Genomic DNA, 15478 nt, shown 5'->3' with positions numbered 1-15478 from the left:
GGGCAGATACAGCAGCACACGTACCCATAATTCTGAAAGAGATGTCCATATATGACATTCCTGGAAATCCTTTTTTCTTCAGTCTCTGTAGTTGTGTTTCTCTATTTAAAGGAAGCAGAACTGTAGAGACTGAAGGAAAAACTATGAGCAAGTTAAGGAAGTCTGTACTATACAGCCTGAATTTATTTCCTTTAATATCTGCTTCTGTTTGTCATTACAGATAACCTGAACAACAGCATCAAAGAGATTGCTGTTAATGTAAAAGTTCACACAACAACCTTTCACATTTTTGTCCTCCTTTTCTAATAGATGAATATTCAGGAGCAATACTGAAGATATTCACTTGTAATTAACTAATTGTCTCTGTTTAACATGGCTGGAAGTTATAATGAAGATGGGCAAAAGCTGACTCATTTATAGCTGACTACAGAATGTCTAGCTTTAAATCACCCCAGATTTTTCATTGTTTGATAGTGTGACATAATTTAAATAATAAAATAGTAGTTTTATGAAGTACTGAATTATCCTTATTTCCTCAGAAGGCAAACGTAAGCCACATGCTCTCCTCACAGGACTGTATCCTGTATGCTGGAAAATGGCTGTTAATACATCGTGGCTTTTAGTGTAAATAGGACAGATTGTGGTGGTTGCAGCATGGAGCTGTAAACAAGCTGCTTTCTGCAAATATTCACTTTGCTGCTTCCTAACAGCTTGACACTGATGATCATTATACAAAAAAGTATCTACAAATATTGGCTGCAGTTACCACGATCCTTTCTATTTTTTAGGGTTATTAGCTTTAAAACATGCTTAAGTATGAAACCTGAGCAATATGGTTACTTTTGCTTGCTCTTTTTCAGTCTTCTTTTGGCATCTTGAGAACAACACTAGACTCATTCAAAGTATTCGTTCCAAGTCAGAGTATAAAAAGTTGTTTAATAAGTATGTTTATCCTGCGGTGTTTTTGAGTAGTCATATATATATTTATGAACTTTGAAGTAATATTATAGGGATCACGAAAGAAAAGCTGTCGGTATTCTCATCAGTGTGGAAACCAACTTCAAGAAATACATAGCACTCACAGGTCAAACACATGATGTAAAAATGGTCTTACAGGATCAATTGCTTTTGCACATTGGAATATTTAAAGACTTTAGTTTTAGTGAACTCCTGTTGTTTTGTGGTAGACATCAAGAACATGGTGAACCACTACTTAACTCCAGCACAGCACACTCCTCCTTGATGCACACAGGTCATATTTGAAATACTCTCACTTCTTATTACAGAACTAATGGCTGTTGCAGAGCCCTCCCCCTTGCTTGGGGTTTCCTGTGCTCATGGAGTTTGAAGCAGTTTAGCTCATTAATGAGGGATGTACGCAGTTTCTTCTGTAGTAAGATCTTCTGTAGTAAGATCTCTCCTCAGTGTCATTTATGACAAATGAAAAGGCTTCATCGAGCTAGGAATCTTATTATTTGAGAAGTTAATTTACTGTTTAGTTAGTGGTATTTTAGTATTTTATAGTGTGAGCTATAGCAAAGGCATCTGAAGCCTTTAAAGCTGTATTTTGCTTACTGTTGTACTTTTTGTCTTTAATACTCATCTTCTCTTCTTTGGCTTATCTTCTAAAATAAAATCAGATTGCGTGACTTAGAAGGTATTAATAAATCTCTGAAGTATTACAAAGATACTTACAATTCTTTGGACACTTGGATTCAACAAGTGGAAGATACTCAGCGAAGGATTCAAGAAATCCATCCTGAAAATAGCAAAGCATTGGCTAAACAGCTGAACCAACATAAGGTATGAAAGGGATCTTACTGTAGGAAAGCACTGCTGTAATGACCGAAGAATTAAAATATCAGTTTAACCCAGTGATGTCAGTCTTATTCCTTGGTATGAGGTGCTTATATCCCTTAGTGTAAAATTCCAAATCGTCACCAGCTTTTATGATTTTCTGCTTACAATGCAGTTAACATCATGAATGTATCACTCACTGACTATTGCCATTTTATAGACAAGATTGTTTTGCAAGAAGAGCAAACCCTTAGAGAGTGTCTAAAATTCTGGACTGTCCTTCCTTATTGTATCATTTTTTATTCAGGACTGCTCTTGATATTTATGGATGTAGAAATAATTTCAAGGAAGCAGAGCTGTCTCCTGCAAGAAGGAAATGCAGCTTAAATAAGACACAGAATAACAAATTATATGCACAACATGGTGTATTCCTGATTTTAAGTTCACTCACCAGCTATTAAACCTGTTTTTTCACTGCTCTGTACTGTAAGCCTGACAAAGCCCAGAACATAGGCTTGAGCATATAATTACTTGTACACACGTGGAAATGAGCATATTATGTGAATTTCATGATGTTAGATAAAGTAGAAGTGCTAATAGTACTAGTAATAAAAATAACTTTTTAAGATGAAGATGTAGATTCATATTTTACAGATGCTGGTTTCTGAGATTGAAATGAAACAAAGCAAAATAGATGAATGCCAGAAGTATTCAGAACAATACTCAGCTGCTGTGAAGGTAATAAATAACATTATACTTAGTATGCTTTTTATTTTAGTGTCAGTATCATGTGGAATACCAATTGTTTTGTGTATTTTGTCTTTTTGCAGGACTATGAGTTACAGACTATGACCTACAGAGCTATGGTTGACTCCCAACAAAAATCTCCAGTGAAACGCCCAAGAATGCAAAGCTCATCAGACTTCATTATTCAAGAGGTAAATGGATTTCTTATGACAGGAAAATGTGTTTTTTTGAGTCTTTGCTTAAAACAGAGTAAACACAGGAATGGGATTTAGGATTTCTTAATGGTTAAATAAAATAACACAAGCAAGTTGTTGCTTCTCTATATATAGTTACATAACGTGATAAATATTTTATTGCTTATTATGCAGTATTTAGATAACGAGACAGTATATTGGTGTTGATGAACAGAATTCCCCTGAACCATAAAAAGCTATATGAGAAATGTACCTCAGTAAAACTGCTTAGAACCACCTCTGGGCTGGATCCTGATCATAGTAACCAGGGGGAACTTTCATCTTTACTATGGTAAGACTTATCAGATCTGGACACTGACAGATTCCAAAGCAAATCAGCCTCATTTGGGTGGGAGAGATAAATCTGTCTCCCTGCTGTTAGAGGAATAGTGACCTGCACTGCTTGTTCCTCTTACAACTTGTTCTTACGGGGGGAAGAATCAAGTGACTGTAAAGTCAAAACATTGTCTTATGTTCTTCTTCTTATGGATCCTCTCATAGATGCTTAACATTTATTTGTGCAAGTGCACCCTGCAAATGGAATTCAACTTCGCGGATTCCACAATCAGGATTTTGGAATCAAAATTGGAATAGGTTCTAAGAGTAGTGATTATCACTTTTTTGAAGATTAACTGGAGTGTTTTTCCATCTGTCCTCCCCCCCTCCTTTTTTTGTCTGCAGTTCATGGATTTACGGACTCGTTATACTGCCTTAGTGACCTTGATGACCCAATACATTAAGTTTGCAGGTGACTCTTTGAAGAGACTGGAAGAGGAAGAGGTAGGTCATCCCCTGGCAGCCAACAAAGCAAAAAGAATAGCTAGGCAAACAAAGAGCAATATGGCTGTTGGAATTATTCACAAAGCAGCAGATTTGAAAAACTGTAATTCTTTATATACTGCACTTTATACAGGAATGTGAGAGTGTTAAATTACAACATTATCATTCAGAAAAGCAAAATCCTATACCATCCATACATTTTACCAGTTCTTCCAGCTAGAAGGGTCCTGTGATTCAGCAAATCCTGGCGGAGGTGTAGTTGCATGCAGTATATTTTAATACTTAAGTATTTTATGGCTTGATCGTTTGGATAAATGCAGATATTAAGATGAGGGCAAACTTGGTGTGCATACACCTTTGATATCCTGTGTAGGTCTTAATATTCCATAGCATGTGTTCTGGTCCATTTAGAAACATATAAGGGAGTTCTTTAAACAGGGAGATGCGATGCCCTCTTAATTTCTTAAATTTCTTTGACTTGTTTAGATTTTTTTTTTCCTTCTGCCTTTCTACAGTATTGATTCCTTGGAGTCAGACAGCGTTTTATTTATGCTTAAGTGTTGAATCTTATTAACAAGAGTAGGTTACTGAAATTGAATAGACAGATTACTCAAAATACTTGTTTGCTGCAGAATCAACCTTCCAAATAATTGAGAAAAAATATTTTTAAATTCCTCACTTTCTTTTGAAATGCTTCTTTCTGAAAGAGATTATATAGTAATACTTTAAGGGCTACAGTGTTTTAGCATAATCTGTACAGTGCACATCTCTAAAATAACGCCCATGTTAAATGCAGTCCTGTAATTAATTGTGCCCATATTAAGTGTAGTCCTATATAAATTACATAAAATTTATAACACTCTCCTAAGGGTATGAATGTTGATGTTATTATTACAGAAAAAGCCAAGAGCTCTTAAACGAATGTTCTGTAATTCTGGTGCTGGCTTTGTCTTCATTGGCTTTTCTTGCTATTGAATACCTTTGGACAAACTGTAACACAGCATGTATCTTTGTGCATCATGAAGTGGTGGAGCATACTGATGGAAATACATAATGTTTGTTGATAAGTAGCCATTATTACTGAGGATTTAGTATGGCTAATAATGCTAAGGGTATCAAGAATAAAAAGTGAAACAAAGAACAAGAATTGAAACAAGGAAAAAGAAACCTGTGCGTGCTCTCAAGTTTCAGCCTGCTCTGAATCTCCATGACTGCTTTTTTTGGGAATCAGACAGCCCCTATCTTCCATCCTCCGCCACCTACCGGCAGCCTTCTAAATCTTTGATAGCTTCTTTGAAGATAACCTAAGTAGGTTTCCAGACTCAAAAGTGATTTGATTTGATGGGTTTTTTCTTTGTAATCAGGGTAGCAAATCAGAAGATGAATAATCCTTCTCAAAGGAGGAATGGTAATTTTTTTTCTTCTGGGATCAGACCCCTGAAGTCTGTGATTGTTCCAAGATTTTCTTCCATGCCAGTCTTTCTTTCTAACTCTCAGTAATGGCATTAAGAATGCACATAATAAGGAAAAAACAAGATGCTTTCCGTGATATCTCAGTTTAATCCATGTGCTGTCATGCTCAGAGCTTACCAGAAGAGAGTGAACTCCAGCAACCTGTGAAGTCAACTGAGGTCTTTCAACATTTGGGGTGTAACGAAGCTGTTGAATTCAGAGAGAAAAACACACCTAATGAAAGCACGATGGATGTCGAATATTTGCAAAACCGTAACTCCTCCAGTAAACCTAAACACACAGAAAACAAATTGGAAGTTGAAAGAAGAAGTTTAGATGTAGACAGATACGATGAAATCAAAATTGATAGAACATTAAAGCAATTTTTAGATTTTGGTGGTCAAGAAAGTAGCATTAGTGGCAACAGAGAAAATAAGCTACATACAGAGATAGATAATTTAATGGGGTTTGGTAACCAAAGTAAAGAAGAAAATGGTAGAAAAGATTGTTTTGTTTCAGCTGAGATTTGTGTGAGTGTGAATAATGATCGTAGCGAACTGTTAAATGATCAAATTGTTAATGGAGAGAGGCAGGAAACACAGGAAGTATCAAAGAAGTTGCCTGAAGTGAAAATGATACAAAAAATCACAGGGAAAAAATTTTTAAGAAAGGCAGGGGGTGTTGTTTCAACAAAGGAAGAATGTGTGATGCAATCAAAAACTAATTTTGAGCTAATAACGAAGAAAGATGAAGTTACTCTAGAAACTGGAAAGCATGTCCTGGATATCAGCCCTTATAAGCAGCAACATTTTTCACCAAGAACTCAATTTGAATGTAAGCCTAAAAAACATTGTTTTACAGAAAGGAGTAGCCATAATACTTTAAACTCTGAACACAGAGAGTTTCAAGTGTGTGGTGAAGAAGGTGTAAGGGATGCAACACTTTTAGAGAAAGTTGCATCCTCTTCCAGAGAGCTGGCAGTGCACTATGGAAGTGAAAAAACAAAGTTACATTTGCAATCCATGAGCAATCCAGGCATTTCTGGTAGTGTTGAAAGGGATATTAATAAATTGCACAGACCGTCTCTGGATATAAGTTTCATAGCTGAAAACAAAACCCTAGAAAAATCAATTTTAAATCCAAAAGAAGCCAAGAGTACAATGCAAGAAATTTTGCCTGTTTCTTCAGGAAGTATTTCAGAGAATCAATATGCAGCAGAAGTCTCTGAATGTTGTCCATTAGATTTTGAAGTGTCACTGGTGCAGAATGATCTAAGTTCAGGTGTAGCATTGTTAGAAGATGCTGGAGATTTAAATTCAAACACAGCCCTTTCAGAAATTATTTCTGGAGAAGAGGATTATTTTCCATTATCAAAACATGAATTAACAAAAAAGTTTTTGAGCCATGATGAGAAAGTAAGTGAGAAGAAGATGTCACAGGGTAACACCTATGGTTTAGACAACATAAATATAGGCAGGAATAAGCAGAATGGAGCAGGCAAGTTAGAACAGGGCCAGAAATGTAAAGATTTATTGCTGGTTGCAGAAATGGGCAGTAGAGATAAGGGCTGTAGCACAAAGGTTCCTGGAAAAACCACTGAACTCCAGAAAACATTCTGTGAAAAAGCAGGGAAAAAATCCTCACTTGAAAAAACAGAAAAGAAAAACAAAAGAGACAATGATAATGAAGAAAAAAGGAGCACAACTATTATTAAGGTACACGAGTGTTTATGCAATGCAAATGAAACAGTTAATTTAAGAATGATTCTAAACCAATCCAAATCAACATTTGAATCTCAAACTGTGTCAAGGTCAAGTGATTTAAAGTTGATTGAACATAATTTAAACAATGAGTATACTAATGGTAGATTAGTAAATGCATTTTGAGGTTCTTACATTTTTTTAGTTCTTATAAATTTATTTTTGTTTATTTTGTATTACTATTTAATTACCATCCTTTTCTCCACCCAGCTGCTGCTCAGCCAGGTTGATTAGAAATAATGAAAGCCAACATGGCGTAGTTTGTGACTGTATCTGTATTTTTAGTTCTTCTTTTTCAAGCATAATACGTTAGATTTTGTGTCCATGGGAGCGTAAAAGAAGGTCTAATAAGAAACCAATAAATGTCTTGTATCCAGTGGGGTCTGTACAAAATTGTGACATGGGGAAATACGGAGAGGAACTGAAGAAGCTGCCTTTGCATTAGCCTTTTAGGAAATAGTTTCATATATCGTATGAAAAATCAAGTAAATCTGGTAAATTTGAACTAACCCAACATATTGTTTATTAGAAAATGTTGCTATAATTGCCCTTCATGTCATGTTGGTATGATCTTAGGAATATAGGTGTGTTCTTACCTCATGTTAGCTCATATTTGGTAACTAATGTCATAATAGTGCTAATGAAGACAAGGTATGTATAGTTTCAAAAATATTGTTACTACTGAATGCACATCTTGCTTGTAAGAGTTTCCCTTGATCTGCCAACATACAGAGAATACTAGCTGACTGGTTTTCACTAGGATTTTCCTAATTACCATGTTTATACTTTGAACTGTGTCTGCACTGCAGAGCAGCTGTGCTCTTACCAGTCCCCCAGGTGGGCCAGTGGAGGCACTGGGACTGTGGAGCTAGTACAGAGCATAGATGTACTGGGATTTAGATTCTTCTCTTTCTGGAGCTGATGCATCTTGGCTCTAGCTCTAGATACTGTTTTGTTTCTCGGAGGGAATTTCCGAACTCCTCCTGTGTTATTTTTGCTTGTGAGCACAAAATCCTTCTTCCAGTTTCTACTAAACTCATCCAGACATGGTAGGCCACTTTCTACTTGGGAATTCTTGCACATAGTGTTTGGCTCACTGTTTGCTCTACCTATTTGTTTGGAGAAAAAGCATATGCGAGCTGTTGTTTGACGCTGCTTACCGCTAAGAGGCATCTGACTGAAGTGAGAGGCTTCAGGACTTCTTCGCTTTGTGGATGTCTTTATGAAGGGTTTCATATTTGGCTAATGGTAACTTCCTGAAGCCTTCAAGAGAAGGTGATGGTGGTGGGAACTGCTCGTCCTACTTTCTGGACGTACCGTATATATATGAGTAAGTATTATCCATTCTGCTTTTCAAAGAACCCAAGATGTTTTATCTGCTGTATTACAAAAAGTACATTCCAACTTACTTCGTTCTTTTACAGATTTTGAAGAATGAGGAAGCATCAGTGCGCAAGGCATATTCAGATCTAATGGCACAGCAAAATAGCACAATCGATGAGAACAGAAAACTCATGGGAAAGGTCAAAACACTTGAGGAGATGTTGGAGGATATGAAGAATCAAAAGTTCCAAGTGGAACAAGAGCTCCCTAAAGTGAGGGAAGCTGCAGAAATAGAGCGGAAAAAGCAGCAAAAGGACATGGAAGAAATCTGTCGTCAGAAGACCAAGGCTGAGCAAGAGGCAAAGCAGTGTCGTATAGATCTAGAGAGCATTGAGAAGGAGAAAGCAGATGCAGAGCAGGAGTTGGAGTGTGTAAGGCAGCTCATTTTTCAGGCAGAGACTCAAAGAAGTATACTGGAAGAAAACCTTCGTGCTTTTCGAAATCAGATAGAAGAAAGCACCTTTACCAGAAGAAACCTTGAAGAGCATCTAAGAAGAAAAGATACTAATCTTCATGATTTAGAGCAACAGAAAAAAAACTTAATGCAGGAACTGAAGAAGAAAACAGAAGGAGAGGAGAAACTTATGAAGCTGATAAAGCAAATGGAACAAGATCTTGAATTTAAAGTGAACCTGTCAGAAATAAAGCTGCAAGAAAGAGAGAGGACTGAAGCCAGAAGGAAGGTTGTTGAAGGTGGGTACTCTGTAACTAGAGAAACTTCCCTGCCGACTTTCACAGCTGGGCAAGGCAGCCACTATAGGCCTGATTCTGAAATTACAAGTTTCCAGAAGAAACAAGAAGCCAAAAAGGTAGAAGAGCTTAAACAGAAGATCGATGAGCTAACCCTTGCTAACAAAAAAGCTGATAAAACTATTAAAGATCTGAAATATGAACTGAATGAAATTGAGCTTCAGAAATCATCAACAGAAGAAAAGTCTCGTTTATTAAAAGAAAACCTAGATAAAGTCAATAGCGAACTTAAATGCCTAAAAATTAAGTTGGAGGAAAAAGACCAAGTAGAGCAGGGGTATTTGCAACAGTTGAAAGAACTGGACAAGCAGCTACATAGAACCACTGGTAAAGCTGAGGAGGTGATGCAAGAAGCTATAGATCTTAAGAAAATTAAGATGAACTATCAGGAGGAGCTGAAATCTGTTCAGCAAGAAAAGACACAGCTAAAAAGAGAAGTAGAAGAATTAACTAGATCACAGACAAAAACTGAAATCACTATCAAACATTTACATTCACAAATCAGTTCTCTTCAAAAAGAGAAGCTGGCAGCTGAACACAGAACACAGTCATGCAAAGGAGAAGCAAATAATCTTCAAGACCAATATAAGAAAATTCAAGAACAGTTGCTTCAAAAAACAAAAGCAGAGAAAGAAAACCAGCAGGAAATTCAAATGCTGAAGAATGAATTAGCCAAAAGTAGTAAGTTGTCAGAATCATTGAAACAAAAGATAGAGGACCTTAATAAATGGAATACTGAAACAAAGCTACAGATGAAGCAAATTCAGTCTGAATCGGAGAAGATGACTTTGGAAAAAGAAAGTATTCAGAGGAAAAATGATGCATTAAAAGCCCTAGCAGATGGTTTCAAAGAGCAGCTGCGTACAACAAATGAACAATTGCACAAGCAAACAATAACTGAGCAAGAATTCATGTGTAAAATCAAAAGCCTAGAAGCTGATCTAGTGAAAACAAAAGACTTGGCTCGTGAATATAAACAAAAATGTGATAAACAGAGTGCTTCCACCCTAACCATTGACCGGGAGGTTAAAAATCTAAATGCCCAAATGAATGCTCTAACTATGGAAAAAAGAATGAGTGAGCAGAAGATACAACTACAACAAGCTCATATACAAGAGCTAAGTAGTAAATTAAAAAAATTACAGGATGAACTCCATCAGAAAACTCTGGATGAACAAATGGCACGCAAGAAGATGATTCTGTTTCAAGAGGAATCCATTAAGTTTAAACACTCTGCAGAGGAATTCAGGAAAAAAGCTGAAAAATTACTGGAATCCCATAGCATCACAGAAAAGGACATTTCTGGCATAAAACTAGAGTGTGTTGCTCTTCAGCAGGAAAAGCATATGGCTGAGGAAAACATCATGTTGTACAAGATACAAATGGAAGATTTGCAGGAAAGGCTTGAAAAATGTCATGAACAACTACAGCAAGGAAAGCAGGCTGAAATGGACTATCACCAGAAGTGCAGGAAACTTGAGGAAGAACTGGAAATGCAGAAGCGCGTGGTTGAGAGCTTGAAACAGAAAGTGGATCTGCAGGCCAGGGACAGTGAACACAGGTTTCTTTTGCTTCAGAATGAAGTTCAGCAAAATACTAAACTCCAAGATTCTGGATCTAAACTGAGCTGTGAGAGAAGAGGGAATGATTTCAATTATCCGAGTGACACTGCAGCTAGAGAATTTGAACAGCTTCCTCCACATGCAAAACCTAGCTCACCTTTGTTAAGGCAGAAACAAGAGAGATCAGGTTTTAAATCAGATCAGATAGAAGGAAATACACTGTACGTGAGTGCTGATGATAGGATACCAAGAGAAGTGCAGTTCCAGATGTCAAGAATAAACCATTCCCTAGAAGAAGATTCAAGCCCCCAATCTTTCACAGAGTTTGTTTCTGAAATGAGTACGCAGTTCCAGATAACTTTCGATAAAGCGAACCAAATCTCTGCAACATCTGAAAGGGACAAACTGAGAAACAGGAACCTACACAGTTCTAGACAAACTGTTAGACATGGAGAAGACACGAAACATGAATTAGGAGTGGTAAAACTGCATCCGTTGGAGGTACATGCTACATTTTGTGAGGGTTTGCCTTCCTAATGCTGTTTTTTTACTGGTCTGTTTTGTTGGTTGGTTGTAGTTATACTTCATTACTATTCTGTATTCTCTCTAATGTTTTTTTATGTTCTTACCTTGGTGAAGGGAACCCCTTCATTCTTATATATATGACACAAAAAGCTTTTCATTAGACCTTTGTCGCAGGTTTGTTAATAGCTAAGAAACACATTGTTTTAAAAGTTTGTGTTGGAAGTAAGAATTCACATACGCCATTGTATCATTAAAATTAGCTTTGATTAATGGCATTAAGTTCATATAATAACAAACAACAGTTATTGTTGGTTAGTCTAGTCATATTCCTGTTACTGAATAAACATTGAAATGGCAAATGCACTTTAAAACTCTAGCTAGCTATATTTCTCTGCTCTCCAACACTAGTAGCAGTTCTCCTTTCTGACTACATTCCAAGTTCTCCCTTTGGTTTCTCTGGTGGTGGATTTAGGAGCGAATGATCTACAGCGTAGTTCTGCACATGTATTTCTCACTGTGTCAAAAAATTCCTATTTACAGATAGTGAAGAGCAAGCAGTATGACATGCATGTTGAAGTCACAACATTAAATCAAGAAAATGCCAAGACTTTTGGTAACGAAGAGAGAATGTTTGAGGGATACAAAACATCTGAAGGGTTTAGGAAAGAAGACGTTGCGAAGATGAGCTCTTTCTTAGGGGAAGAGATTTTGAAAACTGCTGCTGCTGATACTCAGTTGGAATATTTTACAGAGGAATATGATGATATTAAATTTCAAGGTCTCCGACATGATGTAACTGCCAGACAGTTGACTGAAGTTAAACTTTTAGACAGGCTCACGGTTGAGCAGCTCCATTCAGGGCAGAAAACGATTGACGAGGTTCAGAAAAGTCTTGAAAAATTTTTAACTAAACCTACAGCTATAGCTGGGCTGTACCTTGAATCCAGCAAAGAGATACTCTCTTTTGCTTTAGCAGCAAAGAGAAGAATCATAGGGAAAGCGCTGGCATTAGCATTTTTAGAGGCCCAGGCAGCTACTGGTTTCATCATTGATCCCACAACAGGTCAGAAGTTCTCTGTTGATGATTCAGTTGTTAGAGGGCTTACAGATAATGAATTCAAGAGTAGATTGCTTGAGGCAGAGAAAGCTGTTTTGGGCTATTGCTGTTCTGGGAAAGTGATCTCTGTGTATCAGGCTATGGAAGCTCGACTCTTAGAAAGACAAAAAGGTAAAAATATCCTTGAGGCTCAGATTGCAAGTGGGGGGGTCATTGATCCTGTAAGAAGTGTTCGTGTACCTCCAGAAACTGCCGTGCAGGTTGGCTTGCTTAATAACACAATTTTAAAATTCTTGCATGAACCTTCTAGTAATGCAAAATGTTTTCACAATCCAAATAACAGGAAAGCTATGTACTACGGTGATTTGCTGAAAATGTGTTTGTTCAGTGTAAGCAGTAAATGCCTTCTGCTTCCAGTTGGTGAAAGGAAAATAAGCAGCCCATCAGCAGAAAAAAGTCATAAAATTTCTGTAGTAGATGTCAAAACAGGAGCTGAAATGACTTCATATGAGGCTTATAAAAAAAATTGTGTCGATAAAGCTACATATCTTGAGCTTTCAAGACAAGAATTTGATTGGAAGGAGTCTACATGTTTTGACTCTGATGGGAATTCTTTTCTTTTGCTTACAGATCTTAAAACCGGTGTACAGTTTAATATCGAGGAGACTGTAAATCAGGGTAGAATTGGCAGAGCATTAGTCAGTAAATATAAGGAGGGTTTAATCACAGCTAATGAGTTCGGTGATATTTTAGTTAGCAGTTCACAGCCAAATAAAGATTTAAACAGTCCTATTGCAGGGTTCTGGGTTTCTGAAACCAATGAAAGAATTCCAGTCTTAAAAGCCTCACGCAAAAACTTGGTAGACAGAGTTACTGCCCTCCGATGTCTTGAAGCTCAGGTTAGTACAGGAGGCATAATTGATCCATTTACTGGGAAAAAGTACAGCATTTCAGAAGCTTTGCAAAGGGAGTTAGTTGATGATGGTTGTGCCAAGCAAATCCAGCAGTTTGAACTGATCTTTACTGGGGTCATTCACCCTGTGAGGAACACAGTTATGTCAGCTGTTGAAGCTATGCAGTTAAATGCTGTAGACAAGGAAATGGGCATGCGCTGCCTGGAGTATCAGTACTTGACTGGTGGGTTGATAGATGCAAAGTCTCATTCCAGATTAACAATGGAGGATGCAATTAAGAATGGTATTATTGATGCTGTCACAGCTACAAAGCTGAAAGATGAAAAATTCTATGTTAAAGTTTTAACATGCCCCAAAACAAAGAAGAAGCTAACGTACAAAGAGGCTTTAGAAAGAGCTGTTTTTGATTGCCACACTGGACTGCGATTGTTAGAAGCAGCTCAGCCTATGAAAACGGGAATTTCCAGTCTTTACTATAATTCATAATGGAACAAAGATGGAAAATACAACAGAACAAACTCAAATGAACAGACTCATTTTGGGACCTGCTTTAAAACCCATTCAAGTCAAGGAAAATTTTGATAATGGCCTTTACGGAAAGTTATAAATGGTGTTTTCTAATGTAATCATGAGTTGTAAAACTAATTAGTACAAACCACTAGTTAGTATAAACCACTACAACTAGAATTATATATTACTTGTTACAAAGTTGAAATTTATAGATTAATTTAGGCAGACTCGTAATTTCAAAATGCAGTTTATATGTTCAGTCTTTACCTGAAGGCCTTGTCTGACATTATCTACATGTGGGTAGTATAAATGAGAAGTTACTCTGAGGTTGGTGGAGTTAACATTAGTGCAAAATGGGTAGATTTAGGTGAGATAACAATTGGATTCTTACATTAAAAATTGAAAGGGATTGTTCATTTTGCGAATGAAGGCAATGCAGTATTTCATGTGACCTGATAATGTAATAATACAAATCAATTTGTATTATTTATTATTTATGCTACAGAAGTGGCAATAAAGTATACAAGGGTGAAATATGCAGTCCAGTAAACACACAAGCATAATTAATTTTTCTCACATCAGTATTTCATTAATTTTAGTGAGCTAGTCACATCATAAAGTTATATATCCTAATTTTTTCTCTCATTTCGTGTAACTTTTTTTTAGAATAGTTTTCCTGCTCTGATAGGCAAATGAATTACAATTGCATATCAAATTAAAAAAAATCGATTGAAAGAAAGTGTTTTCATTTTTGCTTGTGATGCACGGAAGGGCTCTTAAACATGTTGTCAAAGTATTGAGAAGTTTCAAACTACTTACAGGGTGTACTACTATAAAAATAATATATATTTTCCTGTGCAGAAAAGATTAAATGTCTCAGTATTTTACTTCGATTATTCTTGTCTCTGTAGACACAAAAGCAATGTATTCTTCCTAACTGTAATTTAGTAATCCAAGTACATAGATGGCAAAATGCTGGTATCCTGTGCTGGCTATACATTTCCACACCTGAGGGTAATGCAAAGGCAGCAATTGAAAGATACTTTATATGCAAATGTTGTTTAGATTTTATCTGCTGAGTAATGGCTGGGAAGGTACGCTTTTTCTTAATATCAGTCATTTTATAATGGATGTACATGTGTATGAATAAGCACCGTAATCATAATCATAAATCAGTTGAGGAATTACTTTGTTAGTGACTGTAATTATGTGGCATTTTCATTCCTACGTCAAATTGTCATAGTAATGCATGTGGTGTTAAATAAAAAGGAATAATTTTATGTTTACATGGTAATACTGCTATTGTGGTAGAATTGTATTTCTGTGGACTTTGATGTTAAATATTCCAACAACTTACATGTTTTTTACAATTTGCGGTGCTCATCAGAAATCAATGGAAGAAGAAAAGAAGGAATATGTTGAGAAAGCTGGGGATTTACTGAAATGGGTGTCAAACCTCAGCCAGACACTTGGCAAAGAAGAGGGAGAAAAAGCTGAAAAGACAGATTTGCCTAAGCAGCAGGTACAGATGTCTTTTGGTAAAATACCACTTCCTCTTTTTAGGCTTTTGTGTTGATTAAAATCACAAAATATTCCATAAATACTTTTTTTTTTCCTCCAGTCACTATCCACATTTTACTAAAGATGTAATTTCACATATGGCTGTGAGTAGAGGGTTGGATAAATGATCATCAGTGTTTAGGGACACAAACATTTTGGGAAGAAGTGCAAGCTGCTTTTTACAGGCCTGCCGTGTGACTTACTCTGGTGCTACAAAATGTCAGTTTAGAGAAACTAGACCTGCACACCGTAACTCACCCCCTGTAGAGGGACAGCGCGTCCTGGCTGGTTGGCACTTGCTAGGTCTGCCCCCTTGTCCTGAAACAGTTCAGTGAATAAGCCTGGTAACTTCTACCCTGGCACCAGGAAGGAGAAAGTTGGCAGGAGGTGCCTGAGGACTGGGTTTCTTTTCGCTTTTACGAAGTTTTTCTGAGGGGTCCTCTTACAG

At 36.8% G+C, this 15478-nt stretch overlaps 1 protein-coding gene across 7 annotated transcripts in view; it reads left to right on the top strand.

Moving 5' to 3' along the window:
- The window catches only part of DST (dystonin), a 268181-nt gene that overhangs the window by 135473 nt on the left and 117230 nt on the right, over positions 1–15478 (top strand). For all 7 annotated transcript variants that reach the window (XM_037393117.1, XM_037393114.1, XM_037393116.1 and 4 more), the window contains 5 exons: positions 1641–1803; positions 2452–2535; positions 2628–2735; positions 3459–3557; positions 14858–14992. In XM_037393117.1, coding sequence (XP_037249014.1) covers positions 1641–1803; positions 2452–2535; positions 2628–2735; positions 3459–3557; positions 14858–14992 — 589 coding nt within the window. The remainder of the gene's footprint in view (positions 1–1640; positions 1804–2451; positions 2536–2627; positions 2736–3458; positions 3558–14857; positions 14993–15478) is intronic.

The sequence above is a fragment of the Falco rusticolus genome, chromosome 6, assembly GCF_015220075.1.
Source record: "Falco rusticolus isolate bFalRus1 chromosome 6, bFalRus1.pri, whole genome shotgun sequence".
Classification (NCBI taxonomy): domain Eukaryota; kingdom Metazoa; phylum Chordata; class Aves; order Falconiformes; family Falconidae; genus Falco; species Falco rusticolus.
The sequence above is the reverse complement of the archived record's forward strand: the minus strand, read 5'-3'. Positions and strand labels throughout refer to the sequence as shown.